We start from the raw sequence: 27,913 nt of genomic DNA, 5'->3' as shown, positions 1-27,913 counted from the left end.
AGTTATATGACACACGTTGCCCAGACTTTTTCAGGGGCACTTTGTGGGGGGAGCGGGAGTGTCTTCAGTGTCACCTCCCTGTGTTGGGCCAGAGAGTAGGGCTAAGTCCTGTGTGTTCACAGTGCTGGAGCCCTCGGGTCATTAGGCTCCCCCAAATCCATCATTCCATGGAGAATGGAAAGGGGCCAATGGGCGGGCACTGCTTCACTCTGCAAGGCAGCTTCTCTGCTCCCCATCTGAATGGCCTCCAAGTGCCATTAGCCTGGGCTGCAACAGAATTGTACTTAAGGGATTGATCTCAAACTTGAAGATTAAAGGGCACATTTCTAGAGTCAGAGGAATCATGCCTCTCCCTCCCCCGGCCCTCACACACCCACCTCGCATACCATCGAATCCCTGCTGCTGCCTGGAGCCCAGATAACTCCGGCTGAGGAATGTGGGGCCAGTGGGGACTGGAAAGGTTAGGTGAAGGCTGAGGGAAGGCTTTGACCAGAACTGGGAGAGGACCGTGGACTATAGGATGGGGATCTGGTTCCATCAGGAGGCCAGCAGAGTGTTGGTAGTCACATCAGAACTTCGCACACTGGGGAAGGCATGGCGGAGCTTCTCCATAATGTCTTCCAAGCACAGGCTGACATCTTGGCTCTTTGACCCCACATCATCTGAGTTGGAGAAGAAAGATGTGGGAAGAGAACTAGAAATTCCCTTATGAGGTCAAGGGGCTGAGGTAGGATGCTGCCAGCTGAAGGTGAACCTATAGCATTTGTATCTTCCCGGCACGATGCTTAGGTACATATGAGGTACTCGACATACATTTGTGGAATAAAATGAATGAATCAGTCAATAAGCCAATCATCCCTGACCCTAAGCTCAAAGCCATGAGGAGAAACCAGTCCCAGCCCTAGCAGAACCTTAGTCAGGAGACCTGGGGCAAGACAAAGCCATGGAGGAAGGGGTTGGGAGGGGCCCGGGGAACTCACCTGCAGCTTGAGTATCTGGAGTAGTCTGTCCCTTCTCCTGGGGGTGACTGCCTTCTGACTGCTGCGGAGAGGAAGCCAGGGACGAGCCTGCAGAGCCATTGCCATCCGATTCAGTATGTGGCTAGCAAGAGGTAAGGCATGACTTAAGTGGCTTTGCCTTCCTGACCTTACTTTGACAGACTCCCGAGCTTAGAAAGGTCCTTAGAGACATCATGCCCATCCCTTTGCCCTGGGACTTTAAGAAGCTTTTGGTGGTGCCCCAAACTGTGGTTTCCCCTTTCACGAAACTTCTTAGAATATTTAATTACTGAATACTCTCTTCCTTCAACCACATGTATCAAAGGCTCCCAGTTCTTCTAAGGATACCATTGCCCCTAAATATCTCTTGCTGTCATTTCAGCTATAATTAAGCTATCTAGAACTCAATTCCCTCTGGAAATGTAGAGTTGCACACCTGATCCTTGGTTCATGACATAATATCATACGTTAAGACCTCCAGGAATTCATCTAGAGGCCATCCCTTGGAGGATCTGGGGAAGAGGCATAGTGTGGTATTACCTGGTATGGATAATGACAATAATTATTCATAAATTATTCATTTATGAAATGTTTATTATAGTCCTGGCATCATTCCAAATTGTTTAAAGGCGTTATTTCATTTGACGTTCACCACAATTCCATGAAGTTGGTATATTTTTATCCCTGTTTTAGACATGAGGGAACTGGGGCTTAGTGAGGCTAAGTAACTTTCCTAACAAGTGATCCCTTCACAGCAAAAATCTTCCTCTTGCCAAGCATGTCCAAACTCGCTTCTTTCCAGCAAACATCAAAGTAGCAAAGTCAACGTTTTGGATGATTCTTTGAACTTCGTTCTTTCAATACCAGATTCAAATGAGTTGTGGGGAAGTGAGCCCTCAAAAGCCCTCCCTGTGCCCTAGGCCCCACGGTGGCTTGAGAGTAAACACACAAGGATGGAATGGAAGCTAGGTACGAGAGAATTGGCCAAGCGATGTGATATAGCAGCCCATTCCTCCCCCCCAAATTTCCTGATTGCTAGCCCAGTTCTCTTTAGAAAGTCTTCTAACAGCCACCTCCCAGGAGCAAGGAGCATCTCTCCCCGGCCCACCTGTGCTCGGAGGCTGCTCTGATTCTTCCCCTGGCCCCAGACTCACTTGCAGGAGCAGCTCCCTTAAGCGCTGCAGCTGGGACTCGAGTTGCTTGTTGTGGTCTTCAAGAATCTGCATGCGTGTCTCCAGGCGGCTCTTGTGCTGCCGAAGGATCCGGGCCTCAGCCAGCAGCTCCTCATTGCGGTGGTCCTGTGCCACCTCGGCAGAGCCCTCAGCCAGGGTGGGTGCCTCAGCAGCCTCCTCATGCTGCCACTTCAGGCGCCTCAGCTCCCCCTGGAGAATCCTGCCAAGGATGGAGAAGCCAAGGCCAATGACCTTCACAGGGTATCGACTGTCCAGGGCTCAGTGGCCCCTCATACCACCCCCTCCCCAGCCCCCAAGCCGTGCTTTTTTTTTTTTTTTTTTGGTCGCAGCATGTGGGATCCTAGCTCCCCGACCAGGGATCGAACCCGCACCCCCTGCAGTGCTACAGCGGAAGTGTGGAGTCCCAACCACTGGACGGCCAGGGAAGTCCATCCCAGCCATGCTCTTGCTTGAATGGCCATATCCACTTCCTCTCCAACACATATATCATTTACTTTGCCATCCTTAGGCCACAGAGCAGAGAGAGCTGACATTTCATATAACAAATGTCTCAGGGCTTTGATGTACTGCTTTGGGGATTAATTCTGACCTTAAAATCAGGCAGAAACACAGTCTGCAAATAAATGAGGCATTAGGGCCACTGACTCACCTACTCCATTTTTAGATTTTTAGATTCCAGGGGAAGACATAATATAAACAAAGGATCACCCATCTTTCCTCTTCTCTCTACTGCCCTCCTCTTTGACCCACTTTAAACACCCATGTTGAGTCATCAAGGAAACAGATTCCAAAGAGTTGGTCTCCTTTGGAGGACATTACTGTTTTTTTCCTTTTTGCAACAGAATCACTCTCTCCCTAGTGTTTCCCAGGGCCTCCCCACCACTGCTCTAGTGCAGTGCTTCTCAAACTATCCATAGCAAAAAAACAGGGGGATTTTTCGATCCATCATGGATCAATACATGGTCTGAATGTGCATAGCTAGTACACAGCTCACACCACACATGACTTGCTGCCCAAATTCAACAACTCTCAACCTGGCCTATACCCAATTCAATGAAGACAAGTCCACTAATTATGTGCGTGGATATTGTGGCCATGTCAAATTGCTATGAAAATTTCTAAAAGTTTACTCTCTATTTATGTATTTATCTTTTCTTGAACCAGTAACAAATACTTTGCAGATAGGCCCTGTTCTAAGGACTTGCTAATCCAAATACAGTCTGTAGGCCTGAGGCATGGGCATCCTTTAGGAGCTGCTTAGAAGTACAGGAACTACGGCCCCACCCCAGACCTTCAAATCAGAATCTGCATTTCACCAAGCTTCCCAAGTGACTTGTATGCACACTAATGTTTGAGAATTACTTTTCTGGGGGTTGTTTTATTGATTCTACTACACACTCCCAAAGTGTCTTGGATGCTCCTCAGACTCCTGCTGCCCTCCATGCTTTACAGAGGTCAATGCCATCCCCATAATCTTCTTCACCTTCCCTCTTCCAGTCCTCAAATGCTCTATGCAGTATCATCCTCCTCTTATTACTTTCACTAAGTGATAAGGACCTCTTTCCATTTCCAACAACTGAAAGTTCCTTGAGAGCAGAGACATCATCTCTTCTGTATTCTTTGTGTTTGCATTCTCTCTGCCTGTATCTGTTGGGTACTTGGAGATATTTGGGTTGAGTTTAAAAAGATTCAAATAATTATTAGGATAGCTAGCTTTTATTGAACACTTCCAATAAGACAGACACTGGCTAACACATTATATGCCTGATCATTTGATCTTCACAAGTGACCTTAAGAGGTAGGTACTCTTATCATCATCCCCATTTTACAGATGAGGAAATGGAAGATCACAGAATATAAGTAACTTGTTCAAGGCCACATAGCTAGGATGTGGAAATTCGGGACTTGAATTAAGCCGTCTGACTCTAGAACCCACGCAGATCTGTGCCATTGCCACACCTACCGGTTCTCATCCTCTAAGTGGGCCAGGATCTTTTCGAGCTCCCCTTTGCTTTCAGTGGCCATGCTGCACGGAGCCTGCTGTCCAAAGGCTGGCTCCCGGTCTGTAATGGGGCTGGAGTGCCGCAGCAAGTACTGGTCCTCGTCTCTGTGTGGGGGTGGGGAGAGGAAAGAGGGGCCCAGGCATTGAACTAAGAAACAGCTCAGGGTGTGAGTTCTCAGCTCCCACCTCAAGCCCCAGGAGACACATGCTGGAGGATTCCCTCTCTAAGATACACAGAGAGGGAAAAAGCCATGTATTCAGGTTTAAGAGGGATAAAAGTGTTCAAAGGTGGCAGGGGTCATTGTTGGGGGTAGTAGGAGAGAGTGTTTTCAGGATGCCAAGACTCCTGGGTTCTACTTATAGTGACCTGGGAAACAATGAGCAGGTCACTATAACATCTGTGATGTTCCCCCACCCCACCCCCCTTCGCTTTCCCATCCCCAGGGGAATTGTGGCCTGCCTGAGTCCCAGTCCCAGGGCTGGATTTATCCGTGTAGCCAACAGTTTCTAGGTCCTCTGAGGAGGCCGGGGACCTCCCTAGAGATGAAGGGCCCCTTCTCTGGGCTATAGCACCAAGGAATCTCTCTGGCCACACTTCAGTCAAGTCCCTGGTATCTCCCCAGGGTTGATGTGGCACTAGATGGGGCATTGGCATTTTGAGCATAAGATAATGGCTCATTCCTGCAACTTTAGTTGAGGGCATATTCTTCTTCCCTCAGAGTTAGGAATAAAAGGATGGGATCTTGCAACAGAAAGGGACCTTGGCAGATGGCAGGGAGGTAGTTCATCCTTCATTACCCTGCTCAGTTGATAGAGGGCAGACTGCTTCTCTCATTAAATACTGTGCCCAGAAAGCAGACTTCCTTCCTTAGGGTGTCAGGGACCCTACCCACACACACCCCACCTCCCACTGAGGATACACCCTCCCCAAGTAGTGGTAGAAAGATCCCAAAGGAGAGCTAGTCCTGGCAAATATGTATCTGTGAAAACTCACATGCTGTCGTCTGGGGACAAGCTGTCATTAAAGAAGGAGCAATTTTGACTTTCCATCTCAGCAAGCCTAGGAAGAAAGAGCAGGAACAGAAGGGAAAACAGTATGTGAAGACTGCTTTTATCTCAAGGACTGTAATCCCACAGCAGGATAATCACGTTTGGGGGGCTGTCCCAATTCCCCCTCCCCTGCCCCAAACGTTAGGCCTCGCTGGCTGCTGCAAAGCCCACTGTGCATGTTCCCCTGGCCCTGACTTCATTGTCTTTGCCCCAACTGAAAACTCCTTTCACCCTTGGACTCCTTACAATTCCCCTCCCCAAAACCTGGTGGTACCTGCTGGCAAAATGCTCAATGCGGGAGTGTGTGTCAGCATGTGGCAACATCGGGGAAGAAGCTGGCCTAGAAGAAAGCAGCAAAGACTCAGAAGACCAAAGACTGGGTAGCTGGGCAGCCTGTCTCCTCACCACCACCCTTCCACACCCCGCAACACCACCACCAAATTAGGGAGCTCCCAAGAGCTGATGGGAACAAGATACAGAGACTGGATTCTAGTCTGTTTCTCAGGTCAGATTCCTGGTCAGGCCCCAGCTGAACTGCCCTGTCACTAGTTGGGTTTGCCCTGGAAGACTGCCCTAGCCCATGTGAGACTCAGCCCCTTCACAGCACATCCCTAGGCTCAATGAGGATGCCTGCAGCCCCTGCTCAGCTACCGGTACTCACGTCTCACTGTAGTCAGCCTCCAGCACTGATTGCACAGGCAGATAACCTCGCTGAGGGTGTTTGCTGAAATAATGCTTTGAGCGGAATTTGTTCTTTAAGGTAGTGGCAAAGTCCCTCATGTTCTCACTGGATGTGGTCTGGGAGGAGACAAGATAGAGGGACTCACCCTAATGGGCTATTCTAGGGAGGTGTGGCCACTCCCCTGGAGCACGGACCATGACTGGTAGTCCACTCTTGTTCATATTTACCACACCTCGCTCCTAGAAAAAGATCTAGAAGGATACATGTCAAACTGTGAACACTGCTTGCCTCAGGGAAGTTAGACTTGAGGGGTGGGGAACGCACTGAGGAGAAAAAGGGACTTTGTTTTATACTTTAAACACCTCTATATAATTTAAATCTTTTACAATGATCGTATATTTGTTAACTTTTAAATATCTTTTACATAAATTCTAGGGATGTAGAAGATGAACAGGAGCTAGACAATTATCAGTCTACCATCTCTAGCCAGTTTCCCATGTATGATGTTAATAATGTTTATTTTAAAATGATAATAAAAGAAAAATAAAGGTCAAGGTCACTGCTTCCATTGGGTCACACATGTTTCTGTGTCAACAGAACTTGGAGAAGAGATGACAGCTCAGGGAGATGGATTATGGAGATGGGGAGGTAAGATGGGAGAGAGCAGTGGGGGGAGCCGGGGATATGCTTGGGACGTTGGGAGAATGTGTGGGGAGAGAGGAATAAAGGAGTTTAGGGAGCAGAGTCAGCTCGGGAAGCTAAGCCTGGAGGTCTGAGTCCTGAACATAGCAGAGGAGAAATTCTGTGGCTGGAGTTCAGGGATGCTGGGCTCAGGAGGCTATGAAGGGCACAGTTTCCAATGAAAGCCCAGTTGATTTTGGGGATCCAGGTAAAGAGTATACCCCCTTTTCACGCAAGAGACTGAGTAATGAAGTTGAGCACAAACTTTGGTATTGATTAGAAGGGATGGAAGCAATGACAAGGTAGCAGGTGAAGACCGACAGAAACAATCCAGGAAGCTAAGCAGGAAAAAACTAAATTGAGCGATCGAAGGCTAGTCACCTGTAATTGCCTTGCTGTCTCTATTTTTTCCTGAGACTTCTCTCTGCAGGAGTATAGTGAGTGCCTTTTAGATGGCCAAGAATGTCCTGGGCTGCTACAGCCAGCTACCGCCCCGGTGAGGGTGAGGGAGAAGCTCTGCTAGAAGGACAGCCCTGGATCCCCCAAATTGGTCTATCACCAGGCCTGTTTGGAGGATGCTCCCCAACGGAGAGCAGAATACAGTGAGCTAATGCTGGACAAAATGGATCAAGCACCCAGAAGCTGAGAGTTGCCTGCCCCTCCCGCCCGGCCCAGAGGCTCCATACCGGGGTGTAATACTCCATGATGGGATAATGAAGCTTGTTGCCCTTGCTGGCCCTGCCTGTCAGGAAGCAGGTCTGGCAGATGTCCACGTTAAATTGTTTCAGACTCCGATACCTTGGGGAAAGGAGAGGTGGTAGGAAACAGGATGCAATGTACTATAATGACCTCCCCCTCCCCCAAACATCCAAATATACACATACATTAAAAGGGGGTGAGGCATGGAACCGTAACCTCCTATACGCGGAGCGCTTAACCTCCTATGCATAGCAGTGATAGAGTTCTCACTAGATAACTAGTCTTACTCCAGAGACCACAAATCTCCATGAAATCACATGCTCAGAATCCCAGGAAGTTCGGGAAGTAGCCCTGTCTCACCATCTTTTTTAAAAGGAAGGGTGGGATAAACAACAAGCTCCTACTGTATAGCAGAGAGAACTATATTCAATATCCTATGATAAACCATAATGGAAAAGAATATAAATAAATAAATAAATATATATATATATATATATATATATGTATAACTGAATCAATTTTCTGTGCAGTAGAAATTAACACAACATTGTAAATCAACTATGTTGATTGGGAGGTTGGGACGGGGTAAAAAGCTCATTATATCAAATAACCTTCTAAACAAAGGTGGCCTGAAAGGGTCCAGTTTCACAAGTATGACCACCTTCCTTGGAGGAGGCACACTTTCAATATGAAAACAACTGATTCTATCAGCCGTGGGCAAGTTGGCTAAAAATTATTCCCCAAAGTTATTTATAATAATAACTCTATTATGACTGAATATAGACTAGCCCTTAAGATCCAATACCAAAGCCTGATTGGACTGCGCAGACCTAATAGCATAGCATGGTGAAATGTCTAGACTTAGAACAGTCAGAGGATCTTATATCTTATCCTGGAGCTACACTAGCCAGAAGTGTGAACTCCACCTCTGTGCCTCATTTGCTTATAAAAAAGCAGGGTGGTTGTAAACAGAGTATGTGCTAGTGCTTTAAAGTGGTAAAAACAAGCATTTTATGATGAAAGCCAAATTCAGGGTAGCGGCTACCTTTGTGGGGACAGGAGGGAAATATAATCAAGGAAACTTCAAATATATTGTTTTATATATTATATAAAATATGTATATAATATATAAATTCATAGATATATAAATATATTATATAATATATATAAATATATTGTTTGTTTCTTCAGCTTTGTGGTGGGTGCCCACCATGGGGCACTGGAGCCTGCTCATACAAGCTCACGAGAGCTGGTTGTTAAAATTTCAGGAATTTTCCAAGCCAGTTGTTAAATATAGCCATTATTTAAAAATTAAATTGTATAAACTCACAATTAAGCAAATGGTATTAAAAACAAAGATAATAAATACTCAAACTCATCACTTCTTATTTCACTATTACCTATGCTCTCGAGGTTGTCTACATCTGTTATACCTGGTGGTGGAAATACTATAAATGGTGTGCAACTGTGTGTCTCTTCCCAACCTCCTATGGGTAGCCTGACACTGGCCACAGTGGGAGTATTTACATCATGGAAATTAGCCAATGCTATATCACGTTTCTCTTTTGCTTTCTAGAGAGTAGCACATTTGCCAGCACACCTTTTGGTGCGTAGGTGTTCTCATATGTCAGGATGCTGGGGCTTCTGGGTTCTACTTAATGCTCCCTGGGAAACAATGAACACATTACTTCCCTTTCTGTGCTGTTCTTCCACCCCACCCCCTTTTGCTTCTCTATACATTTTTATAGGTCTGAATACTTCATAACACAACTAACAGAAAAAAATTTCATCATTTTTGAGTTTTTTAAAAGTTAAACATTCCGCAGTAGAAAGGATTATAACAGTATATAAAAACATACAATAGATTAATTGTAATTATATAATTATGTCATGCCCTGTTTTGCAATATATGGTTTATATGTAACATGGCCTATTTATTATTAGTATCACTCCAGCAGGTATTGCTTTCCCTACCTGAAACCTTTGATGGGGCACTGCCTACAGATAGAGCACTTGGTCTGATGCTTCACTTGTTCAGCAATGGTGACCCGATGCAGAACAGCCAGCCACACCATGGACTGGGGCTCCAAGTTGACCCATTCCAAGAACTGTGCAACTTCAATGACTGGCTTCCCAGTGCTCTAGAGAAACAAGAAGCCCAGTAGTGATGTCTGAGGCCCAGTGTCTTGTGCCCAGAATGGCAGCCCTCAGGGGAGGAGGAGAAACAGCAAGACCTGGTTGGACTCTGGGTTAGACTGTTCTCCAGAGGTGTCCACCTTCTACCCTGTCCTAGTTGACCTGGTGCCTTCCCCTCAGGACTCTGACCCTAAAAGCCCAGAGAACCCTCTGCCCTTTCGCTCCAGCCCAACAAACTCCCTTGCATCTGAGTACTTCAGATCAAAAGCCCAGCTCTCAGTCCTCCCTCCCTTCTTCCCACCGTCTGTCCCATCATTCCTCCTTTCCTCCCTCCCCAGTTCCATACTCACAAAACGGAAGCAACTACGGACGCTGGGCTCCACGTTGCTGCCCCCAAAGGCTGCCACTTCCCCCAGCTGACGGGGCACCTGAATGGCTTCATGAAGCAGGACACCAAGGTGGCGTTGGTCACACTGGCTGCCTGAGTTGGCCACTTGGCTGAAGAGGTCTGCTGGCCCCACCGTAAGTCATGGCCAAGCCCGATACAGGAATGGCCAGAGAATTGGTGTGAGGAGAAAGAACAGAAAAAGAAGACAGGGAAAGAGCACATTGACTTAGCTAATGACTTTTGAAATTGGAATACCTAAAGGTCCATCCCTGACCTTCTAGAAGTCCAGGTGTTCTAAAAGCAGCTCTCCTCTGGGTTCAGAGAGAAAAAAGTGAGTCAGACACAAAGACAGAGAGCGTCAGAAAGAGAAGGGGAGAGAGGGGTGAAGACAGAGAGCAAGCTGTGTGTGAGAGCGGTGCCAGACACAGATATGACACTGCTGGGAAAACAAAGTCTCAAGAAGCAAGATGAAGGGGTGTGGGATTCAAGGGTGCCTGAATATGAGTTGCAGTCAGTCTGCCCTATCCCCTCCTGTTCATGTAGCCCATGTAGTCTGATACTGCAGTAATCTCTCAGTTATCCACACAAATGAAAAGAAACACTGGCATGGATAATCCAAAAAAAGGGGATAATTCAAAACATTTGATCATCTAAGAAGTCACTCTAAATCATTGTGGAACAGACTATGGTACTTATATATTTGAGCATGGTCTATATCTGCCCTTGTGGGAACTCCCCCGTCCCACCCCAACTTTAGAAAACCTCCTCCAGAGGTTCTTGTCTGTCCATTTCATACCTCACCTAAGGCCCAGAAATGGAACAAAACCAAAAGGCAGAGGACCTGGGGTTTATTTCTGGATCCACTACTGACTAGCTTGTAAAACCTTGGGTAAGTCATGAACCACTCTATGCTGCAGTTTCCTTACTTATAAATGGAGATTAAATCATCACTGTCCATCCCGTCTCAAAGGAACATTAGGAGAAATAAATTACATCATAGATATGAACATACTTTGAAAAGTCTTCTTCCCTGTAAATCTTTCCTAGACGGCTGTCCTCACTCTTCTGTGATCTGATATAGCACATATCCTTTGCCATTCAGATTATTCTAATTAGCACTCTAAAAAATGCTTTCTGTGTACTTCTGTATCCTCTTCTGGACTGTAAACCACTTGAGGCAGGGACCGTGTCTAACCGGACCTTGTACTCACCACATGTAGCACAGTGGTCAACGCACATTAAACACTTGACACTAATGATGCTGTTGCAGAAAAATGCAAAATGCTGTACAAATGATGGAGGATGGAGGGGAAAGCAAAGGTACTGTACACCAGAGAGGTTCAAACCTACAGAATTACATGTTGTCCACTTCCCAGATAATGGGGATTACTGCACACCACCCACGTTATCACATGGGAAGTCTCCAACAGAATGTGTGACGTAGTTTTTTTTTATTAATGTATAGCTTTTTATTTTATTTCAGATGCCTGTGTTGATGATGCAGGTACTCAGGAAACCCCCAAAACTATAAACGCCTTTCAAAGCTTTTGACAGTCAGGGTAAATTGAACAATTCTCAGTGATGTATTATATAGTAAAAACCATTCCATTTATAAAAACCAGCACACACCTGCCTCGTAAACAATAAAACTGTCCTCTTCCACATTTGTGTGATATGGTTTGAGCTTCAGATTGGGAGAGGGCTAAGCCTGATAGGCCAAAGGGAAATGGAACTAGAAAGTCCAGGTCCTGGGTATCCCAGGATCCCAACTCAGATCCCCATCAAGTAATTACACCAGATCAGAAGAAACCAATGCCCTTGGAGTAACAGTGGGAATAATAACAGGCCTTAGACCCATCTTGGCCTTTGGCTGTTGTGGATGCTTTGCAATAGTTTGGACCAGGAAGCATTACAAGGTAGCCTGAGTAGCCCTTTGCTGAGTCATAAGACTCATCTTCTGCTTATCTTAGACTTTTCTTCCTCCCACCACACCTCTCCCTCCACACAACTCTACTCCAAACTTTGGAGTTGTACTCACACTGCAGTTTTTCCTTTACTTCTGTGCCACACAGGCATGCAATGCCAGTCTTAAAGGACAATGCCCGCATCTTTCCACTGCGACCACTAGGTTTAAAAGAAGAGACTGAGAATATGAATATCTGTAAAGGGTTAACATCTTGGCAGTCATGTCCCTCACAGGGTTGATCCCAGCAGGGCTCTGTGCCAGCCATGCCCCAAGTTGAGCTGAGTCCAAGTGCACCAGGGGAGCAATTCCTTCCCACCATGCCCACTCCAGATGTCCCACTGAATTTCACCATGGAGGCTGTCAGGACTGCAAGCCCTTACCTATCAAAAACATTGAGGAGCCAGTTGAGGCTCATGTCCACACAGAGTGGCACGTTGACAAGGATGCCTCTTTCCTCCTCCAGTCGTTCATATAAGGCAGTCAGGCAGTGAATGACCTCCACCACATCCATTACATGCTCACTGGCCTGCAGATCATGCTCATTGAAGATCTCCAGGGCTGTGGTTAAAGTTACCAGGTCCACTGAGAAGGAAAGGAGAGAAGGAGAAAGTATAGCCAAAAGTAGAACCCCAGGGACTAGACGGGAAGATATGGCCACCAGCATCACCAAATCTGACTCAATCTCCAGACTAACCATTTGTAAGTATGAAACAAGCTTGCCCTTTACCAAGACCCTCAACCCAAGTAAGGAGAAGGCAGCAGAAGGCCCCCTAAATTAACCCCAAATGTTTCTATACCCAAATGTTTCTTGACATCAGTTTCAAGAAGATGGTGGGATTTGGATAAACTCCCAGCGGTTGAATAACATTATTTTAAACTTTCTTTGTCTTTACATGCATTTCAACTGCAAATAAGTTGGTCTGTGAACCTCATTCTGAAAACCTAGACACTGGTTATGAAGGTTCAGGTATGCCTGGGTAAATGTGACATAACTCAGGAGGATTTTTTAACTACCTCCAATGCTGAAATCAGCCTAGCCAGATAACCTGGTCCAGGAAGACTGAATGGACAGTGTCTCAGAGAAAAGACAGAAGGCACATTATACCTGCAGCCATGTTGTCCCCTAACCACTGGCATTCGCTTCAACAGTTCTGCTGCTACATCCAATAACCCCAAGATGGTGAAAGAACAAGCCTCCAGTGGCTCCAAACCATTTGCTGGGATACTTCTTGCCATAAAACACTTGCTTGATTATCCGTTTTGGGCAGGGAAGAAGGTAAAAGGAAGAGGATAGCTGTGGGTTAATTTGGAAATAAGTCTGGGGGTTGGGGAAAATAGAAGGGCCCTGGAAAAATCGGTGTCCACAGCCAGCATATCCCAGCCTTTGGAGAGTCCCCACAAAGCCAACCTACAACACTGGACAGGTGGGATGAAAGTGGGAAACAGTCAACAGATGAGGAAGGGTAGGAGTGGGATGAAGGCTATAAGGGAAGTGTAATAGGAGACTTACGACGCAGTGCCTTCTGGACTCTGCGTAGCTTCATGGCAGTGCGGTAAGCTGAGAACTTAATGTTGTTCAGATCAGCTGCAGAGAATGGAAAGAGACCCACTCAGATCAGGGAAATGCAAATTAAAACAACAAGATACCAAAAAAAAAAAAACAACAAGATACCATGTTACACCTACCAGACTGGCAAAAAATAAAAGTCTGACAATAGCAAGTGTCAGCAAAGATATGGATGAATGAGAATTGCTGGTGGAAGTGTAAACTGATACAATCACACTAGAAAACAACTTGGTATTACCTAGTAAAAGTGAACATTCATATATTCTATGACCCAGCCAGCTATATATCCTAGAGCAGTGATTTTCACATGTTTTGTTTGTTTGTTTGACCAAGCAGCATAGTTCTTGTTAGCTCCAAACTAGAAATGACCGAAATGTCCATCAACAGTAGAATGGTTGAGGAACCTGTGGTATATACAATGGAACACTCCATGGCAGTGAAAATGAATGAACTATAGTCACATGCATCAACATGGGTAAAATTTACAACATAATAGTGAGTCTCTCTTGGCAGTCAAAGATAAGGCACATGAGAGTCATATTCGTAGCCTGGATAGTATCTTTCAAAGAAGCTCTAGTACACGTCTATAAGCATAATTACCTAATGTGATGATAAAATCGTTCAGGGAGAGTATAGAGCTTCCAGTTGAGGGAGGTGCAGAGGGGAAAGGAAAGAAGGCTACTGGAAAAAGCACAAGCACTCACTTCCACCCTCACCTGCTTGTTGAATAGGATTCCCTTCTATTTTTTTAATTTATTTTTTATTGAGATAACATTGGTTTATAACATTTTGTAACTTTCATGTGAACATAGTTTTATTTCTACTGCTGTATACCCTACAAAGTGCTCACCACCAAGATTTAATTTCCATCTGTCACCATACAGTTGAACCCCTTTACCCATTTCAACTTCCCCCCCTACCCTTTCCTCTCTGGTAACCACTACTCTGTTCTCGGTATTTATGTGTTTGTTTTTGTTTTGTTCATTTATTTTGATTGTCTCTTTTTATATTCCACATATAAATGGAATCATATGGTATTTGTCTTTCTACTCATGTCATTCAGCATATCCTCAAGGTCCATCCGTATTGTCACATGTGGCAAGATTTCATCTTTCTTATGGCTGAGTGTGTGTGTGTGTGTGATCCAGCTATCCCATTTCTGGGTATTTATTCAAAGAATATAAAGAATATAAAAACACTAATTCAAAAGGATATATGCACTCCTATGTTCATCACAGCACTAGTTACAATAGCCAAGACATGAAAAAAACCTAAGTGCCTGTAGACAGATGAATGAATAAATAGGATATGGTGTGTATATATATATATATATATATATATATATATATATAATGTATATACACACACACACACACACACACACACACACACACAATGGAATACTACTCCCTTATATTCTTATAGGACAAAGGCAACTGTATAGATCTCTACACTATACAGGAAACTTGAATTCTTACCTAGGGTTTGGTATAACTCAGTCATCTTGGGATGGTCCCAGCATGTGGTCTGAGCCTGGTGGCTACAAATAAAAGCATCAATAGTGCCAGGGTCTATACCACCCCCCAACCCCTCAAACACACATGCACACACCCCTCAGCAATAGGTTGGATGCAAGGAGCAACAGGATCTGAGGGTGAACCCTGAGGATCCCAAAGCACAAGGGTTCACCTTTACCAGGTAGAATCTTGAGCCCTTGAGATGAGTAGGAGGAAAAACTGGAGTGGATGGAGGAATCCCAACAGGTAAGGGGTGAGAGGGATAGATAGAAAAAAAGAGGAAAAGGAGGGGGTGGGCAGGTGACTGACCCATTTCCGATTCAGATGGGCACTCACTTGATATAGTAGGGAACTTTATTGGGTGAAATTGCTCTTTCCCAAGGAACCTGAACAGAGGCTGGTGAGGGAGAAGAGAAAGAGAAAGAAGCTGACCACTAACGCTCTTCAAGCCCCTGGTTACTCCCCTGCTCTATCCTCTCAAAGAAGTAATTAAGCCCAAAAGGGGATGCCTGACTCTCATTGCCAGCTCTTAACAGCCCCTGAGCATGAGGTAAACACTTTTAAGGAACACACTTCTCTCCCTGACGTTTGGGTGAGGGAAGGAGAAGAGGTTGTCACTGATACCCTCATGTGCCAGAGACATGACAAGGGCATGAACAGGTGGCCTTGGCCACCCTATCTTCTCCCTGAGCTGTCTGCCATTTTATCCATTCAGCCGAAGGCAGCTGGTGTGCTGCTGTGGATATGAAGTGGACTCTACTTTCCTCGTGGGGCTCAAAGCCCTTCCCCCAGAAGGTCAAGCTTCTCAGTCCTGTGGGACAATGGGGAATGGGACTGCTCACTCCTCTCTGGTGAGGAACTCTGGAAAAGGATGTCTCTCTCTGCTCTGTGTCTTTAACATCCGGATGCTCCAGGAGAGGCTCAGTCACCTGGCGAACCTCCTCATTGCAGTTTCCCTGGGTACAAGAGCCCTCTGCAGGTATATCTGCATGCCAGTGATTATAATTCAATAGTTCTAATCACCATTAACATTGATTAAGTTCCTACTATGTGACAGATACTCTGCTGAATGCTCTGTGTGCATATCTAATTTTCATATCTGTACATTCCCACTATCTCCACTGCTGCCACCCTGATCTGGGTCACCATCATCCCTCATCTAGATTGTTGCAATATGCATCCTAATAGGTCTCCTTCCTCCCACTCTTGCCCCCCAAAACGCTGTTAAAACATAAGTCGGATCATGTCATCCCTCTGCTCAAATCCCTGCAATCGTTCTCCATTCCATTCAGAATAAAATCCTAAGTTCTTACCATAGCCCTCCAGGCCCTCCATGCTCTGGCCTCCTGCTCCCATTCTGACCTCTTGCTCTCTCCCCTCGTCACTCACTTCTACACTGGCCTCCTTGCTGTTCCTCAGGTATGCCCCTGCCTTAAGGTCCTGGAAGTTGTTGTTCCCTCTGCTCTTCCCTAAGATATCCACATGGCTCATTCCTTCACCTCCTTGAGGTTTCCACTCAGTTGCCTCCCTCATTAAGTCCAGCACTCCCTAATTCACGTCTTCCCTGCTTTACTTTTTTTCCATAGCACTTGTCACCAATTGACTTTATATATATTTTACTTATTTGTTTACGGTCTGGCTTCCTCCTGTAGAATGTAAGCTCTCCACGTCCAAGGATTTTTGTCTATTTTGTTCACTGATGTAGCCCCAGTACCTAGAACAGTACCTGGCCCACAGTAGGCCATCAGGAAATATTGTTGGAACAATAAAGTCATTTAATTCCCATAACTCTACCAGCTATGTAATATTTTTCCTCTTTTTACATATGGGAAAATTGAGGTTCAAAAAGGTTAAGCTATTTTTTTTCAAGCTTGCAAAGATATAAAGTCGAGCAGCTGTGACTCAGATCCAGGTCTCTCTGACTCAAGAGCCTGTCCTTTTAACCGCTACACTACACTGTTTTATCCTACTGCTTCTTAGATGCCAAGGTACACTCCGCTCCCACTAGGCCCCCAAGGGACAAGAGTAGACCCTCTTGGAAGGTGGCTGAGTTTCTACCAAGTGAAGCGCAGTTTGTCTCACATACAGGAGAGGAAGTGCTGTGACCCAGGCCCAAAGTCCCGGTGGGCATCCTGGAGCTGCTTAAGTCTCTCACCAACTGACACCTATGGAAAGAAGATGCAAGAAGTCAGTGGACTCATTCCAGATATCCAGGGTAGGATTTCCACACGCCTCTGGCAATCTCTGTGAATTCCCTCAGAGGCTGCCTCTTCAGTTCCAGATCCTCCCAACATTCACCCAAATCCTAGCCTTCCCATGGCACTCCCAGGGGTCAGAGAAGAGCATCCCTAATTCCAGGCCACAGACACCCTTCATCTGCCCCTGTCTACCCTGAGGGGCAGACAGGCCCCTCTCAGACCATTTTAATCACTTCCTGCAGTTTAGAGGTTGAGAAGCCTGCTTCCTAGCCCCAAATTCTCTATAACTCTTTTCCCACATAGATTCCATTTCAATGCCCCTTCACTTCCTTTGGGCCTGGGTAAGTTGCCCTCCAAGCCTAGTTATACCAAGCCTTTTCCTCATGCCTCACTCCAGGCTTCTCTTTTACCTGTAGCTGTTTCCACCGGATGTTGATCTGCTCCAGGGCCCGGGAGTTCTCCATTGACAAGTGCACATCAGAAATGGCAAGTTGATGGGCCAGATCATTCACCAACTTCACTCCATCTTTCATGGGGAAGAATTCTTCTTTGAATAGCTATAGAACCAAAACCCAAGTGCCACAGTAGGTAGAAAATAGGAAAGAGGAACCATTAGTCATTTTGTTTTAATAGCACAACCTCAGTGCTTGCCTATTAGGGCAACTAGACTAAGGTGTGTGTGGGGGGGGGCATTGTCCTTATCCTCTTCCTTTTCTACTCTCAGAAGACACCAGGGAAAGAGAAGCCAGTAGAAGGACAGAGGAGACTTCAGCTAAACCAGCCCCCAAATCTAGCACAGAAACTGGAACAGACTCTATTGAAGTTCAGGGCAACAATGGAGCCTCAGCAGCAGGAACACTGTCAGGGTCTGGGAGGAACATCTGGTCCTGGGGTGGACTGTAGCCACGGGAGGGGGCCTGCATACCTTAAGAGCCTGGATGTGCTCAGGAAGTGAATCAATGAAGAGATCCCCAATGGGCTCCCAAGTGGCTCGGACTCCCTCGGCCTGAGTCAGAGTCGCGCTTAATTCCTCCATTGTCCCTTGGATCTCCAACAGCTGCTCCAGAGTGCGCTCAATGTGGCGGTGCTGGTCCACACAGCGGGCTGTCAACTTCTCCCATAGTTCACTGGCCACCGTTGCCTGCTTCCACACAAAGCGGCTAAGATTCTGGATCCGCTGTCTGGGAGAGGTATCTGCAAGGGCAGGCACGAAGTCAAGTCAGTCCAGCCAGGCAAGGATAGCCATGTAAAGACAGAGACAGATAGCCCTTTGTAAAATGTGTGTGTGTGTGCATGTACGTGTGTATATATATTCATACATACACAAATGCATTTTTTCATATTTGAGCTCCTTTTGAAGATTCAGCTTTTTAAAAAATTAAAATTTTTATTTTGAGTTCATTGTAGATTCACATGCAATTATAAGAAATAATACAGAGGGACTTCCTTGGTGGCACAGTGGTTAAGAATCCGCCTGCCAATGCAGGGGACATGGGTTTGATCCCTGGTGCAGGAAGATCCCACATGCTGCGGAGCAACTAAGCCCGTGCACCACAACTACTGAGCCTGCACTCTAGAGCCCGCGGGACACAACTACTGAAGCCCATGTGCCTAGAGCCTGCGCACCGCAACGAAGAGTAGCCCCCGCTTGCCGCAGCTAGAAAAAGCCTGCACGCAGCAACAAAGACCCAACGCAGCCAAAAATAAATTTAAATAAATAAATAAAGCTTTCCTGTGGTCTCACATCACTTCCAGCTCCTGCCTAAATTCTTTAAAAAAGAAAGAAAGAAAGAAAGAATACAGAGATCTCATGTACCCTTTAGCAAGTTTCCCCAAATAGTAACATCTTGCAAAACTATAGTATAATATCACAACCAGGATATTGACATTGACATAATCCACCAGTTTTGTTCAGAGTTCCCCACTTTTACTTGTACTCATTTCTCTCTCTGTGTGTGTGTATGTGTGTGTGTGTGTGTGTGTGTGTGTGTTTTGCTCTATGCGATTTTATCACATGTGTAGGTTCATGGACCCACCACCACAGTCAAGAGACCATACTAGTGTTTTCCACTTATTATATCATGAGGATTTCCTCATATTCTTAAAAAATGGGCAAGGTAAAGAGTGAGTAAAATATTTAAGATGTGTAATGAGACAAATCATTGAGTCCCATTCACATGACCTTGGAATGCGATTTTGCATTAGTGTCTGCTGCCCACTTCCTTCCGAAAAAGGGAGGTATTTTATGAAGACCCAGCAAAGGAGAGGTTAGTATAATTTGCCCAGCCTTTCCACCTAGGCTCCTAAATTGTAAGTTTCCTCTTCCTCCCTCAGACCTACCCTCAGAAGTATATTCAGAGCCCCCAAACTCCAGACTAATTGGAATTGTCCTGCTCTCTTGAGCTCGTTCTATCTGAGGCCCATTGGACAGTAAATTGAGTACTAGTTAGTACTCAGTAGGAGGGGCTCGAGGTAAACTGAGAGGGTCAACAGCATTGACAAAAGGCTGCATTAACAAAGGGTCCTTTCAGGCTATACATAACCAATCTCAGAGGGTTGAAGCCTCTTTCTGGAGAAGAGGGCGTGCTGGGCCACCACTCAGACCTGAGCACCACGGATCCCACCCTGCTGCCTTATTTAAACCTAGACCTACAGTGACCGGCTCTATTGATGAAAGAGGGCCAGAACTCACCAGGGTCAGAATTAAAGAGCCACAATCATTTTTCTTTTCAAATGCAATCACCAAACCTTTTAGAATTTTTTGAAAGGTTTTTTAAATTTTCTGGTTGATTATAGCAGTGCCACATGCCTCTCTATGTTGTAATAAAGCAGTATGCTTTTAAAGGACATACTACTACTTTTACTTACTGAGTTAGTTTAATGCATTTGAGTCTTTTTTTTTCTTTTTCATGCCTTATTAAATGGCCACACATGATGCTCCAGAGAGCTACATACAGCTTTAGGCCACACGGTCATCTCCCCTGCTCCGGGCTCTGTTCTCTTTGCTTTATCTTATAGTGTGAATCTGGCTTCTTCCCAACTTTGGACTCCCAGGAGAAAATTATCCTCCTAGGTAACAGCTGAGAAAATGAGCTTGGGGAGGGCAGGAAGGTGTTTAATGGTTCACAGCTCAAGAAGAAGATGAAAGAGGGGAAGATCACCCACCTTTGCTCTCAGAGCGAGGCTCCTCTAATTCATCAAATGGGTGCTGGGACAGGAAGGCCTGAGCTGACTCCAACACAGAGTAGATATAGGGGCCCCGAGACTTGACATCTTCCATGAAGGCCTGTGAAGTTAGCAGCGTGGTCAATGGGGAAGGAAAGTCTTTCAATTGCTTTGAAATCCATCCTGCAATTGACAATCTTTCTTCTCCTCAGTGCAGCTTGATCCTTTGGCGTTATCCTGTATCTTTGGGCTACTCAGACTAAAGAAGAGCAGACTTCTCCTTAGGCAGAAGAATAACTCTGACACTGGAAGGTCTATTTACTCTGAAATGGGTCTGTCTATGCCACAAGGTAGAGTGAAATGTGGGGATTTGGTTCGGGGAATCTTGGTTTTCTGGAAGACTCAGAAAGCCCTCTGTGAGGGGCTTAGAGAAATCAAAGCCAGGATGGGCAAGATTTATATTAAAATTTTAATTAGTTTTTTTGTTGAAATATACACTAATAAGAGTATATAAATCAAAAGTGTACAGCTCAATGAATTTCCATAAAGTGATTCAATCTCTGTAACCAGTACTGGGATAAAGAAACAGAACTCCACCAGCATCCTGGAAGGCTCCCTCATGACCCCTTCTGGTCACTCTCTCATTCCCCCCTCCCCCAAGGTAACCACTATCCTGACTTGTAACACCACCGATTAATTTTGCCCATTTTTTAACTTTATATAAATGGAATCATATAATGTGTGCTCTTGTTTGTATTTGGCTCTTTTTTCACTCAGCATATTGTCTTTAAGATGTATCCACACTGTGGCACACATTTATAGTTTATTTTCTTGTTGTATGGTATTCCGTTCTGCATTCATCTTTTAAATTGAGATATAAATTATATATAACATTGCATAAGTTTAAGGTGCACAATATACTGATTTCAAACATTTATGTAATATGATTGCCATTAGCTAACACGTCTGTCACATCACATAATTATCATTCCTTCCGGTGCATTCTGGACTCATTTTAAGAAGCATGTTGTTATTTTCTGATTATAGAGGTAATATATGTCACAGAAATCTTAGAAATCTCAGAAAAGTATGAAGAAGAAAGTTAAAAAGAACTCTGATTTCGTCACTTGGATTTAACCATTGTGAAGATTTTGATACAGTTTCTTCTTCTGTTTGTATACATGTGTATACATACATACATATCTATATCGATTTTTATACAGTTGAGATCCACCTGTATATAGTTTTGTATCCTGTGTTTTTTCACTTAATATTATATTATGTTCATTTTCCCATGTCCCCATTACAAATCAGCGCAGAATTTTAAGGGAGGTCAATATTTGATGGAAAGAATAGAGGGGAAAGATTTGACTTATTCTCTGGAATACTAGCCACAGACCAGTAGGACTGTACACAGCTTCCTGTGACTTTAAGCATCTAAGCAGAGACTGGGTATCCATCAGTCAGGGTGTTGCAGAAGAGATCTCTTCCCGATGGAGAGGCTACACACCACGGCCTCTGTAACTCTAACCTACCGCGTGAGTCTCCTTCTCCTGTTGCACCAGGGCCACATCCCCTTGTAGGGGCAGCTGAGCTGACAATTCCTCATCCTTTTGGCTGAGCCAGTCAATAATCTCTTGGAGAGGGAGCTGAAGCTTTCCACTGTGATCTGAGAAGGCCTCTAGGCGGGCGCTGCACACAATGGTAAGACCAGTGATTTTCAATCCTCTTGTTAAGTTGCAAAACATTTTTCCCCAACAAATACATATGTGGAACCTTAATATATAAACAGATGAAAGAGGTGCTGCTCTGGTCGAAGTGGGAGGAGGCCCAGAGCCCTCCCTCTGACCCACCCACAAAGGCTCCCAAGGCAGCTCCAGAGGGAGTACGGTACCAAAACACTTGGCAGACGTCAGCTAATTCGGTTGAGTGTCCAGCATCACGCTGGGAAGGGTAGCGAACTGAGCAAGGCCATTAGAGGTGACAGCTGTCTGGTTGCCCTCTTGTCCTAGGGGACCTCAAGTCATGCCAAACTGCTCATCCTCAGAGGCTTCTTGGAGGCTGCCTTCTGAGCAGAAGCGGATGCAGTAGGTGGAAAGGGCGCGTCAGGTGGCTGAGTTTGGGCACGCACATGTGTGAGGCTGCATACAAATACAAGCAGCCCTGGGGTCCCAAAGGATGAGGACAACATAGGCTAGAAGTTTGACATATGGAAGGAGGAAAATGGGTACCGCATAATCACCTCTGCTTGCCTTCCCCCACAAATGAGCCATGAGCTGAGGTCCAAGTGGTAGGAAGCCAGAGGCCAGCCCAGGCTGTGTGCATCCATCGAGCCCATTCCCCTCAGCCGACAGTGCTAACTAGTCATTGCGTCCCTACCACGTGGGCCAAGCCTTTTACCTGCACTTTTGCTTCCACTAATTCTCAGAGCAACCTCGTGAGGTAGGCACTGCTATTACCCAGAGAGGTTAAGTAATTTGTCCAAGGTCACACAGTTAAGTCATTGGTACAGTGATGATTTGAACTTAGGTTTGTCTGACTCCAGAGCCTGCATTCTTTCAACTTCTCCACACTCTTCATCCCCGCCAGAACCCACCAGAAGCCAGGAGCTTGGTCTTTGATGATAGGAAGTAGAAAGGAAAAGTGTGGGTGGGGGGTGGGGGTGGCAGGGGTTATAGAGAAGGGTAGAGGAAAGAGGAACAACTGATACAGAAATTGCCTGCAGGCTCTTACTGATTCGCCCTTACTTTGGGGAGGTATGAGTGGGTGATAAGCAATAGACAGGAATAGAGGGATAAAAAGATGGGAAAGAGAGTAGATGAGATCTACCAAGATGGAGGACAGTTATGAGAGGAAGAGGGGGAGGCAGTAATCATATCCTCCATTTATACATCTGAACTTATACATTTAAGTTCAGAAAGCATTTTCATATCTTATTTGAGTCCTCACAACAACACTGGGAGATAGTTAGGACATCTATTATTCTTCTACTCATTTTTTTTCCTTAAAAAAATACAAACAAGTGGAAGCTAAAATTCAGAGGTTACTCAAACCAATTATGCAAGGTGACACAGCTATTCAAGACTGAGGTTCAAATCCAAGTCTCCTGACTTCTGACCCAGTGTTCTTCCCCCAGTTCCAGAGAAGGAAAAGGAGGAGAAACAGAGGGTGAGGCTGACGAGAAGGCTAAGAAGAGGATGATGAGCTACAGCAGCAAGAGGAGCCCAACACCTTCCCAGACAACTCCCTAAAGCCCCTGTTTCGAGGGGCCAGGTCTTACCGGAGGCTGTGCGACTTCTTTTTGATTTCATTCCAACACAGATTCATGGCTGGTGGTTCCAGGGGTCCAGCAGCACCAACAGACCCGTTGAATAGCTTTGGGCTTAGGTAGGGCACCCCAGCACCATCATGAGGAGGCGCAGGGGTGCTGGCAGCAGCTCTAACCTGGACAGAAACACAGGCACCTCTGTGAGCCCTGGAGTGTGCCACACCCTGGTCTGCACCAAGCCAAGCGTGGGCCAAGTGTGAACAGAGGGAGAGAAGGGCTGGTTCTGGGGTGTGTTCAGGGGTGGGGGTTGAGAGGAAAGATGACTCCATGGCTCTGTTCATGGCAAGGTCCTCTCTTGGTACAGGTCGGTCACTTTTAACTGCTGACTCCTATCATTATCACTCTTATTATTGCAAATTGTGCCAGGATTACTGCCCAGATGGGACCCTAGATGTATTTGTGTTAGATAAGAGCTGCTCAGAATTGCCCAAACATAGGCAACCATGGCATTCAAGGTGAGCTGCAACTCTTACTTCAGTGTCCCACAGTTTAGCCAACGTTCTAGAAAAGAAAGCTGAAGGGCTGTCCCACAAAGTTCCAGAGAGAGAGAAAGAGAGAGAGAGAGAGCAGCCAGAGAGAGCCATCAGTAGTAGATGATGTCCTACTTCCAAGCGAATCTAGGCCTTGGTGCTCCCTCTTCCTCTTCCCCGCTCACATTTTCCGCCACAGTCAGGAAGGCTGGAAAGAGTCCTAAAGAGCACTGTTCATCTTCCATGGGTTGAGAAAGGGCTAAAGCAGCATTTTGGGTCCTGATCTCCAAAGGACTCTGACCAGAGTCGACAGCTAAGAGGACCAGCCGTGGAGCCTGCCAAAGTCTCACCTTGGGCCGTCAAGTTCAGAGCCCGTCACTTGCTCACCCTGTAGGGTATTGTGGGGTTTGGGGGAGTGTGGGTTGTGCCAAGTAGCCCTTCAGGAGTTAGCTACCTTCAACGCAGTGCCAAACCTGCGCAGCCAGGGGCAGAAGCGGGTGGAGAGCAGAGGAGTGTGGAGAGGAAATCTCAGCCTCGGGAAACCCACCTGCCTGCCTGCCTGTCTACCTCCTCACCTCCTGTGGAAAGCACACGGTCCTGGTGGCTGAACCTCCTCTTGTCTCCCTTGCCCCCAAACCATACCTCCTCCCCACACAAGACTCTCAGGAAGTTGGAAAACCAATCATCCCATTCAAACCACGGCTCGAAGTGCTTAACACATAGTAGGTGCTTAATAAATATCTGTTGATAAAATTAATGATGCCCAATCTATAGAATAAAAAATATTCAAGATTTAAAAAAGAACCCACAGCTCGCAGCCACACACGGAAGGAGAAGTGGGAGAGCAGTCAGGCTCTGGGGCAAAGCTCTGAGTTCAGTTGCCTTGCGTCCCTGGGAGCGGACCCTACCTGTGCCGCCTGGGGACCCAGTTGCAGGATCGGACAGCTCCATGATGATCCCTCCACACAAATCTGGACCCAGTGCCTGGTGAGCTAAAGGCAGAGTCCCGACAGGCTCTGAGCAGGCTCCCTCAGGGAGGGTGGGCAAAGCGAGCCAGGCCAGGAGGCGGGATCTGTCACCCTGTTTGTTTACTGACCCCCCAGGAATCCAGAGGGGGCGGCTATGTCAGGACTCCAGACGGTGAATCAGGGCTTTGTCCCTGGGGAATTCCGGCTCACTCCCAACTGGGCCCGCCACACCGGGGCCAGGAGGGCCCTCCCAGACTGGCAAGGATGGTGAGAGTGGGACTGAGCATTCCATGGTGCTGAGGAGGGGCACGAAGAGGGGAGCTTCTGTTGATTTGTGTTCCCTTTCCCTGGAAGACACAAAGGACTCACTCTGCCTCCACCCCCACCCCCTGAGGTGAAGGAAAGGATCAGACTGCTTTGGTGACAAACCTCTGGTAAACAATTTCCCCAAGGTCTGGAAGGACAATGAGCTTGGTGATAAGCCTTGTCCTTGACTAAGTAAGCGTCCTCAGAGCCAGTGAGAGATGTGTGTGGCACACCTGGGGACAGAGCTGTGGTTGGGAAGGTGGGCAGCAGAAGACTGACCCAAGCCCACAGTGAAAATGAGAGAAGAGGGAGAGCCTTGTCCCCACAGACCTCCGCCTGCACTCTAAGGCCGGGGGAGATGGATGGTCAATGGGCAATCCCCCCTGGACTTTTGCAGGGTGGGGAGAGGGCAAGAGGGAACCCAGAAACTCCAGGCAGGGATCCAGCGCCAGAGACGCTCCTGTGCCCTGCCTGTGCTGTCATAGGTCCCTGGCCTGAGGGGCAGGGCCCCTTCTGGAGGTGGCCACTCTTCTCCTTTGCCAGCAGACTTGGCTGGAGAAAGGTTAACATTCCCAAGCTGGGCCCCCACCCCTCAGCACTGAGGCAAAACACTTCATTTTGACCAAAAAGAGTTCTGTTCCAATCCTCATTTATCTCCCACAGAGTCTTCTGGGCTTTCCACAGTTCCACATTGTTTCCATGCTGAGGCCCACCTACAGGAATAGTTAGAGCAGCTGCCTGACCCTTTCTGGGGCTACGGGGTAGAGCCTTGCGGGGTGGATGGGGGATGGCAGGGGACAGCAGGCCAAGAGCAGGGAGTGGCTCTAGCTCTGTGTCGCAGCTTGGCTTATGCTGGGATAATTGGTCCCAAGCCAGCCTCACAGAGTTCCCCAGACTGGGAATGCCCCAGAGTTAGAAATGGCCTCTTGTGATCCAGCCACAGCCTAGTTGTCTGGTTCTGATGGAAGCACCCACGATGAGCTGGGCTCCACCCATGTTAGCCTTTCATTCCCTCCAGCCTTCTTCTCAGTTTCCTATGCCCCCATTTGGCTCCTTTACTATGCTCCATCACCCTGTTTTCTCCTCCGAGTTCCCCCTAATAATCACAAGTCCCCTGGGGCAGAGCCAGGCACACAATAGGCAAATAATGAATAATCATAGTTTTCTTTCCCTATCAATAGCCTTCTACTTCTGGCTTTTGTGGCCAAAATGTTTGCTTCTCACTCCCCACTCCCCATAGGGCTCTCTCCTTATCTCTTGAAACTTTAAGACAAAGTCAGAGCCATAGAAAAGGAAGAGAAGAAACTAGACAGTGACCGAGGAGAGGGCTTGGTCTCACCATTCTCTGTCACAAAATGAAGCCCTCAGGTCCCGTTGCCAGGTGGAGAAGTTTGGAGGGGGTGGGCAATGAGCAGGGCAAGCCTTATGGAAGGACCCATGCTTCTCAATCCCTCAACCTTCTGAAAGCCCCAGTCTGGGGAAGGGGTAGGTGCACAGGGGGACTCTCAGTTGACACTGACTTTGAGAATATGTTACAAGCAGCAAATTCTCTCTGGCTAGACATGTGAAAACAGCTTGGGAGGACCTGGGTCTTATGCCTCACTGGACCTTAACTTTCCCTCATTATTCTCCCCCAGATGGGCTCCCCAGCACCTACATTCTCCATCCATGCCACCTCTCCACCCGTGTCGCTCTCTTCCTCCTCCCTGTATATTCAGCTGCTGTTTGCAGCTGAATAGTGACTCAGCGCTGCAGTCCATCTGTGAGATACTAAGAAACATAGTACTTTCACACACTTCTGTGGCCTCTGGACCCCAAAGCATCGTAGGGCAAGCAAAAGTATGCTGATACTTCTCTCTTGTCTAGTCAGCTTTCCCTTGGACCTCCCTAATTGTCAGGAAAGGGGGCTGCCCTCTTGGGATTACTGCCTCTCACACATACTCTGACCACCTAGAACATATGCAGGTGGGCACACGCAGCACCACCACTTCACTTCTACAGAAGGAGAGAGACAGGAGAGGCCAGTATGAAACTCAGGGGAGCCTTAGTGGGGTTAACCCACTGTGAGTAAGACTAGGGACTTGAGAAGAAGAGCCAATGGAAGGAGAGGGAATATTCTGCAGGTGTGGAATATGAGGAAGTCAAGACAAAGGAAGGTCCTGTCTTGTCCTTGGCTATACCCTGAAGGATCATGCTTTTCTGGGACCTCCCTTGGGAGGTTAACATAAAACCAGCCCCCTCAGCCATTGTGGGCCCTTTGGCTTGTCCAGCTCAACACACCTCCTTTGCCCCATGCCCCCCCCCCATAAAAGGCCTCATGAGTGATAAGGATGGGCCAAAGGAGACCTCGTGCTGTCCAAGAGGTTTCATGTATATGGACAGTACCCCTGAGCCTTAGGAAGCATGGATACCCACAAGATCACACACAGATCATGTGTCCACCCTGTCTCCACAGGTCTTTCTTTTGCTCTCGGCCTCTTACCTGAGGCTGGGGGCAGGTGCTTCGGAGGCTGCTGCTGTGATGGAAGTGGTCAGCTGCCCGCCACTCATGACATCGTGGGAGGGTATAAGGGCATCCCTGCATGACCATAGGTTGCAT

General features: G+C 46.7%; 1 protein-coding gene across 1 annotated transcript; it reads right to left on the bottom strand.

Moving 5' to 3' along the window:
* Positions 1 to 346: 346 nt before the first annotated feature.
* On the bottom strand, positions 347 to 27,913 carry DRP2 (dystrophin related protein 2). Its single transcript, XM_032619831.1, has 22 exons — positions 27,797 to 27,913; positions 23,523 to 23,686; positions 21,778 to 21,934; positions 20,243 to 20,363; positions 18,003 to 18,271; positions 17,488 to 17,634; positions 16,966 to 17,044; positions 15,216 to 15,276; positions 14,841 to 14,902; positions 13,306 to 13,380; positions 12,176 to 12,377; positions 11,868 to 11,953; positions 9,792 to 9,949; positions 9,280 to 9,446; positions 7,293 to 7,404; positions 5,905 to 6,041; positions 5,518 to 5,583; positions 5,188 to 5,253; positions 4,155 to 4,298; positions 2,153 to 2,390; positions 981 to 1,101; positions 347 to 662 (listed from the first exon to the last, which is right to left on the bottom strand). The coding sequence occupies exons 1-22, from the start codon at positions 27,911 to 27,913 to the stop codon at positions 538 to 540; spliced, it is 2,874 nt and encodes a 957-aa protein (XP_032475722.1). The 3' UTR covers positions 347 to 537.

This window comes from Phocoena sinus, chromosome X (genome assembly GCF_008692025.1).
Source record: "Phocoena sinus isolate mPhoSin1 chromosome X, mPhoSin1.pri, whole genome shotgun sequence".
In the NCBI taxonomy this organism is placed as follows: Eukaryota; Metazoa; Chordata; class Mammalia; order Artiodactyla; family Phocoenidae; genus Phocoena; species Phocoena sinus.
Note: the sequence above shows the minus strand (reverse complement) of the source record. Positions and strands in the feature narration are given on the sequence as shown.

Coding starts and splice junctions, on each gene's coding strand:
- DRP2 (XM_032619831.1), bottom strand. CDS start 27,913: ATGCAACCTATGGTCATGCAGGGATGCCCTTATACCCTCCCACGATGT. Junction 23,687..27,796: donor GCACCTGCCCCCAGCCTCAG/GTAAGAGGCCGA, acceptor GTTTCTGTCCAG/GTTAGAGCTGCTGCCAGCAC. Junction 4,299..5,187: donor TTGTCCCCAGACGACAGCAT/GTGAGTTTTCAC, acceptor ACCCCCACACAG/AGACGAGGACCAGTACTTGC.